The sequence below is a fragment of the Genypterus blacodes genome, unplaced genomic scaffold (genome assembly GCF_046128005.1).
Source record: "Genypterus blacodes isolate CSIRO-AG114 ecotype Tasmania unplaced genomic scaffold, CSIRO-AGI_Gbla_v1 ptg000209l_1, whole genome shotgun sequence".
NCBI lineage: Eukaryota > Metazoa > Chordata > Actinopteri > Ophidiiformes > Ophidiidae > Genypterus > Genypterus blacodes.
The window spans coordinates 109,730-127,312 of NW_027467008.1; the positions used below are offsets into that span (position 1 = coordinate 109,730).

Here is a 17,583-nt window from a genome sequence, read left to right on the forward strand (position 1 = left end):
CCTCTGGAGTGACTGGATTGTTGCGTAACCCTGGGCTCAGACTTCATTGTGCTACGCTGTACATGCTCGCAGCTTTGACTCCGCCTCTAAGCGCTCCTGAAAGAACACAAACAGCTGTCAATCAAAGTGTATTTCTTTTTATTTGCAGTACATATTTTTAATCTTTTTTTCATTTTTTAAGAGGTGGCATCATCAGATCCCAGTGCATGTATTCTAGTAGTGCACTTCTTCGATGGTTGCGGTTTTTTGGGACGCGCAGAACCAGGAATTCTTAAAACTACTTGCATGGCTGGGTTCACTAGCAAACATTACAAACCAGCACCATACATAGAACGATTTTTTGTAGGTATTTCCTCATTTTTGTGTTTATTAACATTATTGGCCTCCCTGTGAACCCAAATCTAAACCCGTCGGCCGTGCGCGACTCAACAAACGCCCGCCGGTTCTGCGTCGATCGCCGGCCACAGGATTAGTTTGGTGGGTCAGGCTGATTACATAACATTATGACTATAAACAAGTCACAGAAATAAAAATCGATCTTATTCATAAAAAAGGAAAACATGGATTGACAGTACCAAACATTTTCTTTACCTTCAGGAGACAGCTAACAAAGGCTAGGCCCATCACACACTACTAGCACAGTTTGCCGAAGGTATTGCACATTAAGTTAAAAAAACAAAAACAAATCAAAAAAAAAAAAAAAAAAAAGAACAAAATGACATATAACAATTCTCTTATTTTCTAGGTGAAGTATACATAATGTACAAAACTAGAAGTCTGCTGAAATTGACAAATAGTACACTTTCAAATAAATAAATAATGGAATCTGTTATTCACACGTCTTCATAGCTACTAACTCTAGGCCACAACGTAAATATGCGAGGACTGGCAGAAATTCAGCGTGAGGTAGTTCATCAAAGCCGATTTAAATGAGAATGACGTTGTTTTGAGAGATGCGGTCGTGACGAAGAAGCAACAACAACCTAGACCACAACAAAACCCCTCCAAGTCTCAGGAGAAGGAAATTAAGAGCACTTTCCAATAAGTGTTTTGTCTCCATTCTTTTTCATTCTAAGCTCCGACAAACGGACGCAAAATCACTCGGTACGTTAACATTCACGTTACGACTCCGATCAGATAAAAACAGGTTTATTCATCAATCAGAGTGCCTTTGATATTGGCACAAGTAAGTAAGCAACTAAGCAAGGGTACACCTCTTTATTCAGGTGTGTAAACATTGCGATCGCAGTAAGACACTTAGGTCTTGTACGTCTTACTTACATGTCTATGTCTTAATCGCAGTAGGGACCATTGATGGGAGCGTTGCCTGCTTGTTAACGTACCGACTGTAGTTCTATCGCCCTCTTACAGATGGAGGCACAGCTTTAAACCCTGCAGACCGAACAATTGCTTGTTGCCAGAGTCTCTGACAACCCTTTGACTTTTGTCTTTGCGTACATTTGGCTCTGCTGTGTAACATCTGATTAGTTAACGGACCGCACTTTAACTGCAACTTTTCCAATTCTGAAAGAGGCAAAGACAGCGCCGTGCTTCAACCTTTGACACTCCTCGCACTTAAAAGTTAAAGATCCATGACAAAGAACGACTACAAGCTTTTAGTTACACAAACTTACAGGCAGAAACCATTTCACATAACTGGCTAAGTCCGATATCCAAAGATGTCTGTGATATCTGTACATGAACTCTATCAGGAACACTGGAACCAGAACCTAGTTTGCTTCTGGAATGAACCATTTCTAGTTGGCTCTCCAGGGTCGGTAGTTCTCACTGTTCCAAGTCTTCTCCAACAAGTTTTGGCGTATGTGAGCTTGATAACACACCGTACTGTATATAGGATAGCTGTTCCCAGTTTAGTTGGGAACATTAGGTGCTAAAGCGTCTGTAGTATTTCTCATTAGTACCTTTAGTGTTCCATCACGTGACTTAGCCAGTAAAGTGTTGTGCTCCTCAACATTTCTGCCTCTGATAAACGTCTGTGTAACTCATCCATCCACCCTGGAAACATTCAAACCAACGATTCTGTCGTTTGGTTCAATACTTCTTCTCTCTTACAATCATCACGGAATCATTAGGATTCAAAGTAAAGCCAAAGAACCTCCTTGTAACGTATATTTCGGTTGCTGTCGCTGAAAGAAACATCTGTTCACTTTGATGAAAGACCTTGATAAACTGCCCCCTTTCCTTTGAAATGACTCAAACACATGCTTAAACGTCTCACACCGTACGTCGCCCTCACACCCTGCCAGACGCCGCCGTCTCCATCTTTCACCCTCTAAAATTAAAACCAGTAGAAAAATATACAATACATTTGCCAGAACCTCCACCCCGATGTACACGATTGGCTCGATGTGGAAAACTTGTTATCCAGGCGCCATTAAGTCCTGCACATGATGAATACAATTCCATCCACACACTGGGGAATGAATGCTTGATAAACAGGCACTTTTCCTTTCAAAGCAAAACAAGAGAAACGCTCAAAAAGGGCACGATTATTGCATACAGAAAGAATCATTTGTGCTGATGATTAACATTAAGATTTAGGATCGTTTCAATTTGTTTCCAGACTGCAGTCGAGTCTGGAACGCAGAGGGTTCGGCCAATTGGTTTCAATTTCAGAAATACGTCACAAAAGTACATTACTAATTGCAGGATACGGTAGCGGGAAGCTGAAGTCCCATCAGGTTGCAGAAACCAAACACCAACACGTTCACCAGCGTTCCCAACATCACAGTTCCCTACTTGACTTCAAGCACATTCTATTTCTACCTTCACGACCTCACACCACTTTACATTTCACGTCTTCAGAAGCTCCCGACGCACTATAAAAACATTCTACAGTCCTCAACCGTTAACGATACCTCACTGCAAAGCGGCGGCGAGGGAGGAGCGAGAGTGTTTCCTCGTTCGCTCTCCAGGCTTTACCAAAGCAACTCCGCCTCTCCGGCCTCCGTGACGTTCCACAGCCCGATGCAGACGAGAGGGAAGAGGAACCTTAAGCACTTAAAAACAAAGCGGACAGTCATCACATCATTCAGAGTTCATGCTTCTGGACGTATCTGTGCCTTCTCTTAGTCCGATAGCTTACATGGAGAGGATCCAATCAAACAAAACAAAGTCAGATTCTCATACCAAGGGAGAAACGGTGGCGAGTAAAAGTCTCAGCATTTTGAGATCACATCATGATCAAACAGGAAATGAAGAGGGAGTAAAATATAAACGCAGGAAGTAGTAGTGACTCACAAAAAAAACAAAAAACAAACATTTCTAGATCACTAGAATAATTGGATACGTCATATTCATTTAAATCAATATCCATCTGATGTAAGATCAAACATAAGGACGCATTAGTAGAGGACTAAGATCATACGTCTGTCAATCAAATTATGTTTCAATGGCTCACTGCAAACTTGGATCCAAGAAAAAACTACATCTAAGATAAAATCTGTACAAACTCAATCTACATTTATATGGCAAGTTGTAAAAGCAGTAGCTTACAAGAGAAACAACCCAACAAATCAATCACATTAAAACATTTGACAGATATTTCTTGAACTCTTCACCGCTGGTTGAACACAAACCCAGCCTGGTGAACTCAGAGAAAGGTTTCATCTTAGGTTTAAGAAATGCCACAATAAATTACAGCCAGGACTCCAACTCAGAAGAAATTCTAAAAAAAAAAGAAAAAAAGAGACTATATAATTGTAAAAAACAAATATGTCCGTTCAAAAAAATGAAAAATGAACATTTGTGGAACAGCTAGCTGGCCTAAACGCTACGCTACTGAAGACAAGCATGGAGAGGAGGGGAGAGTGGAGGGCGGGGCCAGTGGGGGGGTGGGGCCAGTGTAGGGCTTGTGGACTAGATTCCAAACAGGGGGGGGGGGGGGGGCGTGGCCTAGCCCAGGACAGGACACGGGTGTGGCTGATAGTCATCTGCAGCAGCCCAGGGGGCCGGTGGCCGGAGCGTTGTCGGGGGCGGCGGCGGTGCCGGCCGTCTCTAGGCTGCTGTCGGTGTCGGTCAGGGTGGGATCGGTCGACATAGAGGACGCAGATGAGGAGGAGGAGGGAGGGCGGTGCTGGCGGGGGTCGCTGCTCACTGCTGCACCTGTGCTATGAGAAACAGGAAACAAGGCTGTGGTTAGCGACCAATAAGGAGCCTGCACCACATTACCACGTATCCCATTTGTTCAATTTTATATGACAACAAACTCCACCAACCTAAAGACCCTGGTTGTCCCCTGATTACACCATTCTTTGTCCTTTCTTCCCAGTCCAACACTTCTTTATATATCAACTCTGGAATGAGAAAAGGATTCAAAGGTAAAACAGAGAGGAAACAAACAAATCAAACCTTAAATGTGTTCAGATTTTAAAAAGAGGACTTTGTTTGGATGAAGGAAGCGTCAGGACACGCCCAGGTGTAAATCTAATCACCGTCCGCTCTGAGGAAGAGGGTTTATATAAGGGAAACACCTCTTCCTCTCTGGCCCACGTTTCCTGTGGCGTTCACCAGGGAACAATCATAGCTCCTCTATAGTTTAATTTATATGTTGCCTTTGGACACAAACCTTCGGAAACACATTTATTACCGCTGTCATGCTAACGACACTGGGCTTTATGTTCCACACTGACCTTTGACCTTCACCTCTCTGGTGTAAGTGAGAGACAGGACAAGGTACTGTCTGTCTAACGCAGAGCTTGAGAACATGATCCATACTTTTGTGGGCTCACAGCTCAGACACTGGCGCTCCTTTGTTGAGGGAACGATACAGAAACATTCTTCCCCTCCTGCTGACAGAAAACACCGCAGCCAGACGGCTTCATAAATCTAAGAGACGCGACCTTATGAGATCCCTCCTTGGCTCCCTGTGAGGTTTAGGATGAATAAAACATCGCTAATGAAAGACCTGAATGACTTGAAACAGGAGCACAGTGAACGCAACACGCATCAATAATGAGATTAAAGAATTCACCGTTAAACCATTAAACAGGAAGTGTGCTGACGTCCACTGCAGAGCCATCACCGCGTTCGTGACGGCTCGAGGAGGAGAGGAGGAACAGAAGGGAGAGAGGACGTTGCTTACCTTTCCACTCCTCCACTGTGTGCTCTCGCTCATCCAGCTGCTTGTCTGTGATGGCGGGCGGCGGCTGCAGAAACACACACACACACACAGTTTAGTCTCAGTACATCTTGATTAAGTTTACCGTTGATAGTGAAGACAAGTTAACGTCGTAGTTTGAATGAACACAGGTGCTAATGTTGACATGTGCATAGATCAAACTTTGATTGACAATCCAAACTCTCCGAGGATGTTTCCTAGGGGTTCTAATCGTCTGAGTCAGCATGTTTCTCTTCCAAACACTGAGGAGCAGAGCGTCCACAGAAGAAGAGGAAATCAATCAGTGCATCAGGCTGTAGCAGGAAGTGGAGGACAGCAGGAGACTGCCGAGCGCTGCATTAAAGCTTTAATCTGCCTGCTTATCGCCACGGGTTTCTGCTTTGCTGTGCACAAACTTCTCCAATACCACAAACCAATAAATACAGATTTACAGCGCAGACAGAAGAATAAACTTCCTCAAAGCCGCCCTGATCCGTCCTCCCCTGAGTGAGAGGAGAGTTTGATTCATCACAAACACGCAGGCTTCAGGGCTCAGCTGTCGTTTCTCAGGAAGTTCTTAAAGGCAGAGAGGAACAATTCCCCCCCGATCCTCCCCAACACCGGCAGAATCACTCCGGCCTGCCTGAGTCATTGTTCTCAGAGAGCCCTGGACGATGCTGGTGGACCCTCGCCAGCCGTTTGCAGCTTTCTCGGCGCCTAAGCTCCAGGAAAGGTCCGACCACAAAACACACACAGAAACAAGACCTGCTTGTGTTTCACCCCCAAGCTTCCATCCTCAATCCCTCCACTCCCATTTAGACGCACACACACACACACACTCCTGCTTACCGCCTCCACTTCAGTCGGGTCATACCACACGTTGATGTAGGGGTGCTGCAGGGCTTCGTCCACCGAAATCCGCTTGGACGCATCTATTACCAGCATCTTGGATAACAGGTCACGTGCTTGGCTCGCTGAAGACAAAGGGCAGAGGAAAGAGATGAAGATGAGATTGTTGCTCTATGCAGAATAACCATGAACAAGATGGAGGAGTTTAGAACAGAGTGTTGACATGTGATACTGGTATTCCTCAGGGGAACACAGTCACATATTCACATGTGTGTGTTACTTAATGAGGACAGAACAGGAAGAGCTACGTGTCTGGAGATGTTTACCGAGTGTTCCTGTCATCTCCTGGCTGTTCAAACATGGAGGCAGGCTGCAGGTAAATTATTCATATTCTCAGTAAACAACTGGGGTTTGAAGTGTCAGCGTCCTGTAGTAAGTCCTTTCCCTGATTGGCCCCCTGAGGTTTGGCTGTAACTCAACGTCATTTCTACCCTGGGGTCGTGAAGGAAGAGAACATGACCTCATCCTTACCTTTCAGCTTGTTGTGTTCAGAGTCTGCGGGGAACAGCACGTCCGGGAAGAGCTTCTCAAAGCTGTAGCCGGCGTACCGCGGCCGGTTCTCCACGTAGGTCCTCACCGACTGGTTGAGCTTCATCAGGAACTCCTGAGACGGTGTCCCCAACTGCTCGATCACTTTATTCCACTGGTCAATATCTTAAGGTTGCAGCATTAAGAAAAGCTCTGGGCCGGAGTGTGAGGACATCAAACCACCGGTGATGGTTTGGAGGTTTGGCTTCAGGTGGGACGGAGAGGGCGGCACACACACACACAGACACACAAACACACACACTACATATGCCTGCAAACATCTGGAAGACTGTAAACATGTTGCATACAAGACGAAGCAGATGATGTCATCTCATCTTTGTTTCTTCAGGACAAAAACACAAATCTAACTCCAGAGCTGACATGTAGAGCTCTACCTGAGAACACAAACACAAACGCCTTGTTCACAACCTTTAGATCCTTAAAGGGATCAGCCGGAGATTTAACTCAATTTAATGGTTTGGGGCGGGGGGAGTGTGTCCAAACTCGGTCATTGTTTTGTATCAAAACACTTTTATGCAAACTAAACTCCATGTAGAGGCCTGGACACCCACGTCTCATCTCTCTGATAAACTATGACATAGTGACACAGTGACATAGTCTGGACACAATTATTAAATTGTTGAAACCATGTGGCTGCACCGAGCATCAGAGCATCAGAGCATCAGAGCATCAGAGCAACGACCTGAAGAGGCTCTCAGAACTCCCCTGTGGGCTCTGGAGGATCAGATCTACTCATCAGGGAGGAAAGGGTTAAAGAAACTGATTTGCTGAACATTCTTACCCCTTACATTATAAATATAAATTATAATGGCGTTCCGTTGTGAAATCAGTTATCTGATGATGAGCAAATTTCGTGAACAAGACGTTTGGGCGAAGGAGCAGAGAAACAATGGCGTCGGTTTGTGATGAAGGTTGAACTTAAGGATACGATCAGTGCCTGGAAACAACACACTACCCCGGACCATTTCAGCCATGATGCAGCCAACAGACCAGACATCAACTGAAAAAATATGAAATGACAAAAACCACCAAATTAGCATGCAGGACTGGGAAACAAAGGAATCAACAGAAAGGGAAAACAATATGAGGGGCGGGGACAGAAAAGGTGACGTGTGTGCGTGTGTGTGTGTGAGAGAGAACACGTGAACACATGGACTGCATGCAGGCTAATGGAGTGTGTGTGTGTGTGTGTGTGTCGCGCAGTGTGATGGAACATGCGTGTGGCTCTGCTTCATGCAGCTCACATGCTTCAGACCAGAGACACGCTGGCTTCAGGGCTTCTGAAGCGGGTATGGAACCTAACACCCTCAGTATTCTCACTGCACTCCCTCTGTAAGTGTGTGTGTGTGTGTGTGTGAGTCTGGAACCATCAGCTCTCTAATGACGCAGACAAATGTGTCATTTACATGTAATGCCTCCGCCAAGGAAGATAATAATGGTAAATTTATTCCTATATTTTGAAGTCATAGACAACCAATCAGAGTGCTCGTCCTGTGCTAACATGAGGTGACCACTAGATGGCATCAGAGTCCAGCTCAGTGTCGAGAGACTGATATCAGTATGAGACACTTTAGGGGCCGTTTCAAAGGTCAAAGGGTCAAATTATACAAGCCACGTTTACACAGCAGCAACTTAGAGAGAAGTGTTTGGCCTTGGTGGAGGTTTGGCTTCTGTGGCGTGTGGAGAGGAGAGCAGGTGGAGGACGGAGGAGGGTTCGGTTTATTTTGGTTCTCAGCTATGAAAGAGCAAACTACTTTCAATTCTATTTCAGGTTTTCCGTGTGCGATTGTTACAGTGTGTGTGTGTGTGTGTGTGTGTGTGTGTGTGTGTGTGTGTGTGTGTAGGAGGTGGGTGGCTGCATATTGAGGTGTCGGCTTATCCAAGAAATAGAATCTCCATAGTTGCTGGGTGAGATGATCTCTGCTATCTGCTGGATGAAGAATGACGATGAGGAGGAGACCTGAACGCACCCCGGGGGACCGTTTTGTTTTGTTTCACATGAAGTGCCAGACCGCTGCAAGCAGCTCAAGGATACAATCCCTTCCTGGAAAAAGGATTTTGTGGCGAACCATTTCTGCCATAATGCAGCCCACAGCCCAAATATCCACTACATGAGCGCAGCAGAGAGGAGGGAGAAGAGAACAAGCAACACAAAGGCAACACGTCAGCACCAAACATTGGACTTCATCTGCTCTGGTGAAGCTGAACTCTGGGTAATCTGGTTAACTTCGGCTCCCTGCGTCCGCCTCGCCATCCTGCACTGTCAGAGGGAGGAGCTCTGGTGTGTGTGTGTGTGTGTGTGTGTGTGTGTGTGTGTGTGTGTGTGAGGTGAGAGCAGCAGTGTGCTTCATGGGATCAGCTTCAATCAGAGGGTCAGAGTGTTTCTACCTCTCCCCCCCTCACACACACACTGGAGGGAGGAGGTGATGAAGCACACTGCAGCTCTACATCCTCTTCACATCTCCACTATGAGACCACTGAGCACAAACTGTGATTGTGTTGAGAGCCGGAAGCGCCGGGTGAAGCATGCACCACTTCCTGTGTTCATACTGGCGTGCTAGCCTGAGCCTGAACCAAGCACAAGACAGAAACATCTCAATAAAACATCAAACGCAGGCTGAAGCACCGCTGGGCACCGCCGTCCCCAGACAGGAAGTTTCCCACAAAGCACCGCTGCCCGACATGCCAACTTCCCCCCCAGGTGTGTGACCTTTGGGAGCAGGGAGGGTGGAGTGAGTGTGTGTGGGAGTGTGTGAATGTGTGTGTCTGTGCAGGAGGTGCTGCTGAAACATCCCGGGGGGCGGGGCCATGCAGCAGGCCAGGCAGCAGCTTTAGCAGCTCCTCTTTGGCCGGTCGCCGTGGAGACACCGCTCCTTCCACTCACCGTTGGCCTGGTAACCCATGCCCAGGATGACCTCGGGGGCGCGGTAGTAGCGGGTGACCACGTAGGGCGTCATCAGCAGGCCGGTGGCGGCGGTCCGGGCCAGGCCGAAGTCCAGGATCTTCAGAGTGCAGTCGGACTTCACCACGATGTTGCTGGGCTTCAGGTCCTGCAGGGGAAACACACACACACACACACACACAACGTTCAGCTGGTTACAGGTCTGAGTCAGACTGAGAGAGCCGGCGCATCAGAACCGCAACAAGAGCCTGAAAAGCTTCCTGAGCTCACGGATGAGTTCTAACTTCCATCTTCCATTAGTGTCTTCAGTTTAAGGGAGAGGTGAAGCTGCACTCTGCTGTGATGTGAGTGACGAGCTGTCCTGTCCCTTTAAGAGGAGACGAGGTCACACAGCAGACTTCATCTCTCTGCAGCAGACGAGCTTCATCTCTTTCTTCAGCGATACGTGACTCACACTGCAGCTGCTCCGTCACCTCATCAAAGGTCTGAGCACGACTGGAGACGCTCGCCTCCCAAGCACAAGCCTGTGGCTCCCTTAGTTCTGCCTGGCCGAGCGTGAGGGGGGAAGAGAGGGGGGAGAGGGAGAGGGAGAGCGAGGGAGGAAAAGAGAGAGAGGGAAAGAGAGGGAGAGAGGGAGAGAGAGAAAGGGAGAGGGAGAGAGAGATCGGGAGAGAGGAGGGAGAGAGAGAGAGAGGAGAGAAAGAGAGAGGGAGAGGGAGAGAGAGAATGGGAGAGAAAGAGGGAGAGAGAGAGATCGGGAGAGAGAGGGAGAGAGAGAGGAGGGAGAGAGAGAGAGAGAGAGAGAGGAGAGAAAGGGAGAGGGAGAGAGAGGGAGAGAGAGAGAGAGAGAGAGAGGGAGAGAGAAAGAGTTGTGCTAATCTTCTGCTCTTTCTTCTTCTTTCACTGAGTCTTAGTGATGAAGTGAAGGCCAGGCTGTGTTAGACTCAGTCAGACTCAGTCAGACTCAGACTCAGTGGAGCACACAGGTGCTGCTCAGGACTGTGTGGGTGTGACTGATACCTCCTGCTAGATTTGTTGCCCCACAGCCTTCAGTTAACACCCCCGCAAAAAGGTGTGTGTGTGTGTGTGTGTGAGTGTGTGTGTGTGTGTGTGTGTGTGTGTGTGTGTGTGTGTGTGTCTCTCACCCTGTGTATGATGCCGGCGGCGTGTAGATGCTTGATGCCACAGAGCATCTGGTAGAGCAGATAGGAGAGCCTCTCGTGGTCCAGCTCCATCTGAATCACCTGGCAGAGGTTGGCGTCCATCAGCTCCATCACCAGGTACCTGCAGGGACACGCCAGAGTGTTAAACACACACACACACACACACACTCATCTGTGAGAAAGGCAGAATGTATGATTTTAAATCTGTGCTCAATCCCCCTGCTGTTTGTTCTGCTGATGCGTTTGAGCCGATCAATAAATCCATCTTGAGGCGGCGGTGGGCAGTGGATCATGTGATCTGGTGTTTACAGATAAAAAAAGGCCCATTTCTACACAGTTGAGCAGTTTTCTTTACACTGATCTTCCTCTCCAGGTGAAGCAGAGAGGAGAGAAGCTGTGATGCTGCCAGGGTGCAGATGTATTGATCTATTGATCTCTGAATTGATTAAGGAAGAGCCCAAAAGTAAGTCTTCCTGCGTGGCGACTTGTTTTGCGTTGTGTCGATCCTTCATGCAGAGCAGAATCTGACATCCGCCTCCTTCCCCTCCTGCTGACTCAGCAGCAGAGCAGCAGCAGAGTCAGCAGCTCACTGAGGCCGAATCTGTGTGTGTGTGTGTGTGTGTGTGTGTGTGTGTGTGTGTGTGTGTGCTGCAGACTTTTAACACAAACTACAAGATGAACACTTTATGAAATACAATCAGCTCTGATATGCACAAACAGGCAAAAATATGATGCATCAAAATACCAACACACACACACACACACACACACACACACAAAAACACACACACTCCCTCTTCTTGTAGCAGAGTGCCCTGCAACCCTCTGGCTACGATTTGTTCACTTTTTCTTTCTAGCCATAATCATGCAGGCAACACTGGCAGAGAACATTAGGGCTGTGTTACAGCAGGAGGACTCGTTTATCCGCCTGTATATCAGTGTGATGAGTCGCCGTGTGTTCTTCCTCTCTCAGCCTGAATGTGACAGACTCTAGTTTGTATAAGAAGCTTCTATAAAAGATATGAGCACTAAAAATAGTTCCCTCCTCTTTGTTGCAAAACAGGAAGCTCATCATTAGAGACCCAGCTACGACTCAAAGCCCCTAAAAGTCAGAGAGGATCAATGAAGCCCCCGGCAGCCCCCACACACACACACACACACACACACACACACACACACACACAGCAGCAGGAGACACTCACACATCCTGGAACTCCTCCAGCGTCTTCTGTGGTGTGAACACGTTTAATAGGCCGATTATCTGTGGGGAGAGAAGCAGATGAGGGCGTCAGTATGACATCATCGCCTCTGCTGGCTTCACAGGGTCACAGATGAACGGTTAGCAGTGTGACACACAGGTGAGACGTGTCTGAGCGAAGACGAGGCTCTCACGTTTTTGTGGTTGACGCATTTCATGAGCACCAGCTCTCTGTACGCTCGCTTTGCGTGCGTCTGGTTCTGGAAGGGTCGGCTCAGCTTCTTGATGGCCACGTTACGCTCCAGGTTGTGGTCGTACGCTGAGCTGAGGGACGACAAGAGGAGGCAGGGAGGAGAGTCAGGAAAGGAGCCAGCTCTGGAAGGAGAGCCTGCAGTCGTAGGAAAGGGAGTGTGTGTGTGTGTGTGTGTGTAGTCATAGAGGAGGGAGGAGCCGGTTCCCTGAACTCACCAGACGATCCCCTGAGCTCCAGATCCGATGGGCCTGAGGTTCTGGTAGCGCTTCAGCACGGTGAAGGTGGAGTCGCCCACATCTATACTGTAGTACTCCTTCTCACGCTTGTTCCGGTTCATGGTGGCGCCTTGGAGAAACACGGCGACTGGGCATCCAAGTGGAGCTTTGCACTCGAGACCTGCAGGGACACAAAGACACACACACACACACACACACACACACACACACAAACAAGGTTCAGATCAAAATAACATAGAGACGGATTTCATATTGACTTTGATGAATTGTTCACCTGGACTGCACAGTAAGCTAAACACAGGTAAAGTGTGTGTGTGTGTGTGTGTGTGTGTGTGTGTGTGTGTGTGTGTGTGTGTGTGTGTGTGTGTGTGTGTGTGTGTGTGTGTGTGTGTGTGTGAGGGATCTTGGAACTCAAAGCGTGGGGGATTTTCGGACATCTCAGCGGTTGGAGCAGAAAGTGCCGAGTCACTGTTTGTGATCATACACATATTGACAACGCTGCAGATTTGCACGTTTCTACTGAGTTAATACAGCAAGAATCTGATTTTACTGAACCTGGAATCCACTGGAAGACAAACAGAGCAACATGTCCAACCCTCAAATGATGTTCAGCCGCTGTAATGGTTACAGGAAGTGAGGAAGAGCCTCTGAGACGCAGCGTATAAGACTGGAGAGCTGTGTGTGTAGAATACATGCATATATGAGAGAGAGAGAGAGAGAGAGAGAGAGAGAGAGAGAGAGAGAGAGAGAGAGAGAGAGAGAGAGAGAGAGAGAGAGAGAGAGAGAGAGAGAGAGAGAGAGAGAGAGAGAGAGAGAGAGGGATGAAGCCATCTCTGATGTCAGGGATGAAGATGATAAATCATTAGTGTAATCTGGAGCATCGTGCTGAAGAGGTCGCTCTGTGATGATAGCTGGACGCTCTATGTCCTGACCTCTATTTACCCCTCCCCTCTTCCCTTTCGTATCATTTAGCCTACGAGCCTTTGCTTTCCTCCTCTTCATCATTCTATTCCTGGCTGCCTCTGCTCTGCATGCTTTATTACATTAATACTGGATTGTATCATTTCTATGTCCTCATCATCATCATCATCATCATCATCTTCACTGTTATTACTGTTATACTATTATTAATCCTACATTGTTTTCTATCTGCTACTTTAACCCTTTGAGTCTAAGTGTGAGCGTCTTATTTGCCTGTTTACCTTCATTCTAAGTAAAGTGTGTGTCAGTGAGTGTGTGTTCAGACTGGAGCCTCTGATGTGACGACACAGCTATGAATGATTGAGACCACCTGAGGTCGTGTTTACCAGGGAGGAGGCTGCAAGAGAGGGAAGGAAGGAAGGAAGGAATAAATGCTGCTGACTCAGCAACCAAACACCCTGTGTGTGTGTGCGTGTGTGTGTGTGTGTGTGTGACAGGCTCCAGCTCCTCCTCCTCATCTGAGCTCATGGCAGCGCCCGAGCTGATCACATCTAATGATCAGATCGGCATAATTAAACAATCAGCAGACAGTAAATGCCAGCCGCCTGTTAACTAATCAATCACTAATCAATCCCAGAGCCTCACAGCAGAGCTAACAGCCTCTTCCTCTCACAGCTGTCCGTCAAACCTGAGACCAACATGAACAAAAGCTCAACTCTCATCTCTGCAGATCCAGAAAGAACTCAACCCCTCACCTAACAGTGGGAAGACGATGACAGCCTCTTCCTCGCCTTCGCCCCCGTGACGGTTTAGGCTGAGTCAAATATTTGTGTGTGTGTGTGTGTGTGTGTGTGTGTGTGTGTGTGTGTGTTTTCTTTGCGTTATCCCTGTGGGTGCTGCTCCTGAGTGCCAGGTCGCAGCAGACCAACCCCAGCATGCCACAGCCAAGGCAGTTTCCGCATCGAGCGCCGACTCCACCTTCCCAAACAAGTTCCAACACACACACACTTTGGCTTATACAGCGTCAGGACTTCATTCATTTAAGCCACACACCAACGGCTCACCCCGATTATGTGAGAGCTGTTTGTGGGTAAAAACAGAGAACTCAAACACCGACTTTGATTCTTTTAGCTCCACATTCTGCTCACTGATCGGGTCTCAAACTCAGTCACTAAGAGGACTTCCAGGTATGAACGTGGGGACCTTCTAAGCCTATGAAGCCTCTATGCAGGCGGCCTTTGGTGCAGGAATCAGATTTCTTGGTGTTTTTGGCCGACTACCACTGTTCTCCTGGCAGGGAGAGACTTTGCTCTCAGTGTGCAGCGCGGTGCAGAGGTCACAACAGACAAGGACCACTGATCAGAATCCTTATCGCCATAAAACTACACGGTGCTTAGTGGATTGTTTCACTGCTGCACACAGATAAACACAAATGGATTGATGGTAAATGTGCAGCCGATCTGCACCATCAGCCTTCATGCTGCTACGGACGACTGAGCCTCTAATGTTACAGCACTGTCATATAGCAGATATGCAAATGAGCATCTTCTTATGCACTGCACAACAAAACAAGACTGCACTTTAGGAATTCACATCTTATTCTATCTGAGGCCTGAATCCTGTTACAATGCTGCCACGGTAGAGAGAAGGAATAAAGGCTTTTCCTCTTGTTTAGATGCTCACACACACATGACCTTAGTAATAACATCACAATGTAGAACATCTTACAGGATGTTGGGGTTCAATCTGACCTGAATCCGTGTTTGACAGCAGTAAAATCCTCATAAACATCATTTCATTTTTAAATCAATAATAATCCCTAACGCATTCCAATGTGTGCAAAATGGAAATATTCCCAAATATGACATTACATACTACAGTTACTCCACACACACATGTTCATTCAGGCTGATCTATGTGGAATGAGACCAGACGGGTCACAGTGGGAACTGCGGGAAATCAGGAAATTGTGAAATAATACACAAACAGAGACTCGGAATAAATACAACATGTATGTAAATCATCTAACCGAGGGTCCCGCGTACACAGGGCCGGAATGTGGCGCTTGTGTAAGGGTTAATAACAGAGATACTGCAGCCTTGTGTACGGCCAAATATTGACATTCCATCTGATCAGTGAATCCAGGGATGCTGGTGGCTCTAAACGGGCTGATGGAGGGTAAACACGGTGTACTGAGGCTCAACCGGTCTGTAAATGACAAACTAATGCGATCTGTATGAAAACACGCCGCACTATATGAAGCTATGAGCAGCCAGGGAGTGATTTAAGTGCGTGTTGTTGCCGTGTTGATCGCTAAATGGAGGTCATACTGCTGAGCTGCTGTAGCTACGCTGGGAATGCAGTAAGCGGCGGTGGAGCGGCGCTAACGAGCGAGCAGCCCGGACACGGAGCTCACACGGCGGCGTGTTTCCCACCGGAGCCACTCGGTCTGCCTGCTTTTTTTCCTCACTTAGGCCGAGCCTGTGCTGCCCGCTGCGCTGGTGGTTAACACCCATGAACGGTAGCGTGTGTTGCCCGCCGTCCGCCGCGACCCCACCGAGGCTCTGGCGACAACACGTCCACCAAAACAAGCCGCGCAGTGGGAGAATAACCCCTATGTGGCGCTCACCCTCTCCGGCTAGTTCAGCAGCGTCGACCCGCAGTTGCCTTCCCGACACAGCGTTGAAGGTTCTGGAGGAAAAGCGGCCGTGTAAATCCTTCTCCCTCCGGTAACGCTCCCGTTGCCTTCACGCTAGCAGGCCCGGTCCGCCGTGAGGTACATGTGTAGCCGCTACGTAACCTAATCTTCGTGCTTCCGTGACTCGGGCACTTTCTGCCATTTCATACCGACGTCGTCGAAACCTTGCGATGTTTCCTCCGCTGCACAATGAGAGGCTAAGGGGCGGGGCGGCGAGCAAGACCGCCTGCGCGTTTCCGGTAGTTGCCCCCCGGGAAAGCGGAAGTGGTGAACTGATTTCGCAACGTTTCACAACGACGCCGAACAGTGAGGGCAGGGAACATACATTTCGCAACGTATTTACAGCGACGCAACCGTTCCATAATGTTACAAATGTTAATTTCACACGCATTGAAGCATTTTGTGAAGGAAATCTGTTTGTTTGTAGAGCTTGCGTGAAAAGTCTTATCATTTCTAAATATTGTCTCAATGCCAGTGTTTTACCAAACGAACTTATCTTTTAAACCAACTTTGTGTCTGTCTTTCGCAGTTGAAATTCAATTTGTTTGCATTGCTATACATAGTTCAATAAAGTTTAGAAACTAAATAAAAGGCTTCATTACACGATACTCAGGCTTTTAGAACTGAAAATATACAACAAATGTGGCATATGTGTGAACAAGAAGCAAGAAATCAACCAAAAACAACACTTACAGGGCATTTCTATACTTTCATATACTTGGATTTGTTTATTTGTTTATAGTCTGAATGCTTTTCTTTTTGGATATGAATCTCAAGTTAGCGACATTAACAACACAACCTCTGTATCAAATGAAAATTAATAAACAGAAGATTTATGAGATTGAAGATTTAATAAGATTTATTTTTATTACGTTGACATGATTTGTTGGCAGCAAAGTGAAAATTAAAATGTCTATTCCATAAAATATCATAATAGAGCGAGTCGATTCATTATGTTAGGGGCCAGAGTCGAGCATTTAGAGATTAAGTTTGTCGCAGGAAGTCATAACACAAGCCTGTAATGCAGCAAATTGAGCCCAGTTACAAGCCAGACACGAGTTTATTAATTGAGATGAATGACTCATATCAAGTGGCACAATGGTTGTGTCACTTATGGCTGAAACATCAGATTAACCCAATGCCCCCTACAATGGATTGGCCCTTTGCGGCTCCATCTGCCGTTAACTCGCCCTGCTAATCCAATTATGTTCTTATGGAGCCGGTCTAAAAATAGGAGAAAAGGAAGCAAAACGCGGAAACAACACGTCATCAGATACCAGCGCCTGGCAAATTATGCTATGGAGCTGATTTGTTTGTTCAGTGGAGACGATTGATTTGGAATGAGCAAATGATGGAGCGCCAAAGACTGAGATGGAGGAGATGAGTGACAGGAGGGCGACATGGTGGGAGATGCATAAGAGGAAGAGGATTAGGGTCCGAGCGGCGGATAGAACTTAAGAGGAACTTCTTCACAGAAGGTAGGCAGACATAAAGCCCATACAAGCCCATCTGCTTTTACCAAAGACACAACGATTCGGATGTGTGTGTGTTTATGTGTGTGTGTGTGTGTGTGTGAGAGAGAGAGAGTTCACCTAAGCCTCATCATATCAATCTCACTCTGAAACCTGCATTCAA

General features: G+C 47.2%; 1 protein-coding gene across 2 annotated transcripts; it reads right to left on the reverse strand.

The window, feature by feature from the left end:
- Positions 1 to 121: 121 nt before the first annotated feature.
- mapk8b (mitogen-activated protein kinase 8b) lies at positions 122 to 16,169 on the reverse strand. 2 transcript variants are annotated; one of them, XM_076169610.1, is made up of 12 exons: positions 15,880 to 16,169; positions 12,309 to 12,489; positions 12,035 to 12,164; positions 11,845 to 11,903; positions 10,625 to 10,763; positions 9,462 to 9,627; positions 7,506 to 7,577; positions 6,500 to 6,682; positions 5,969 to 6,093; positions 5,105 to 5,168; positions 4,239 to 4,316; positions 122 to 4,125 (listed from the first exon to the last, which is right to left on the reverse strand). In XM_076169610.1, the coding sequence occupies exons 2-12, from the start codon at positions 12,428 to 12,430 to the stop codon at positions 3,950 to 3,952; spliced, it is 1,314 nt and encodes a 437-aa protein (XP_076025725.1). In that variant the 5' UTR covers positions 12,431 to 12,489; positions 15,880 to 16,169; the 3' UTR covers positions 122 to 3,949. The 2 variants fall into 2 exon arrangements, with proteins under 2 accessions (XP_076025725.1, XP_076025724.1); XM_076169609.1 differs by having other exon boundaries at positions 3,965 to 4,130; positions 15,880 to 16,165.
- Positions 16,170 to 17,583: the final 1,414 nt, after the last annotated feature.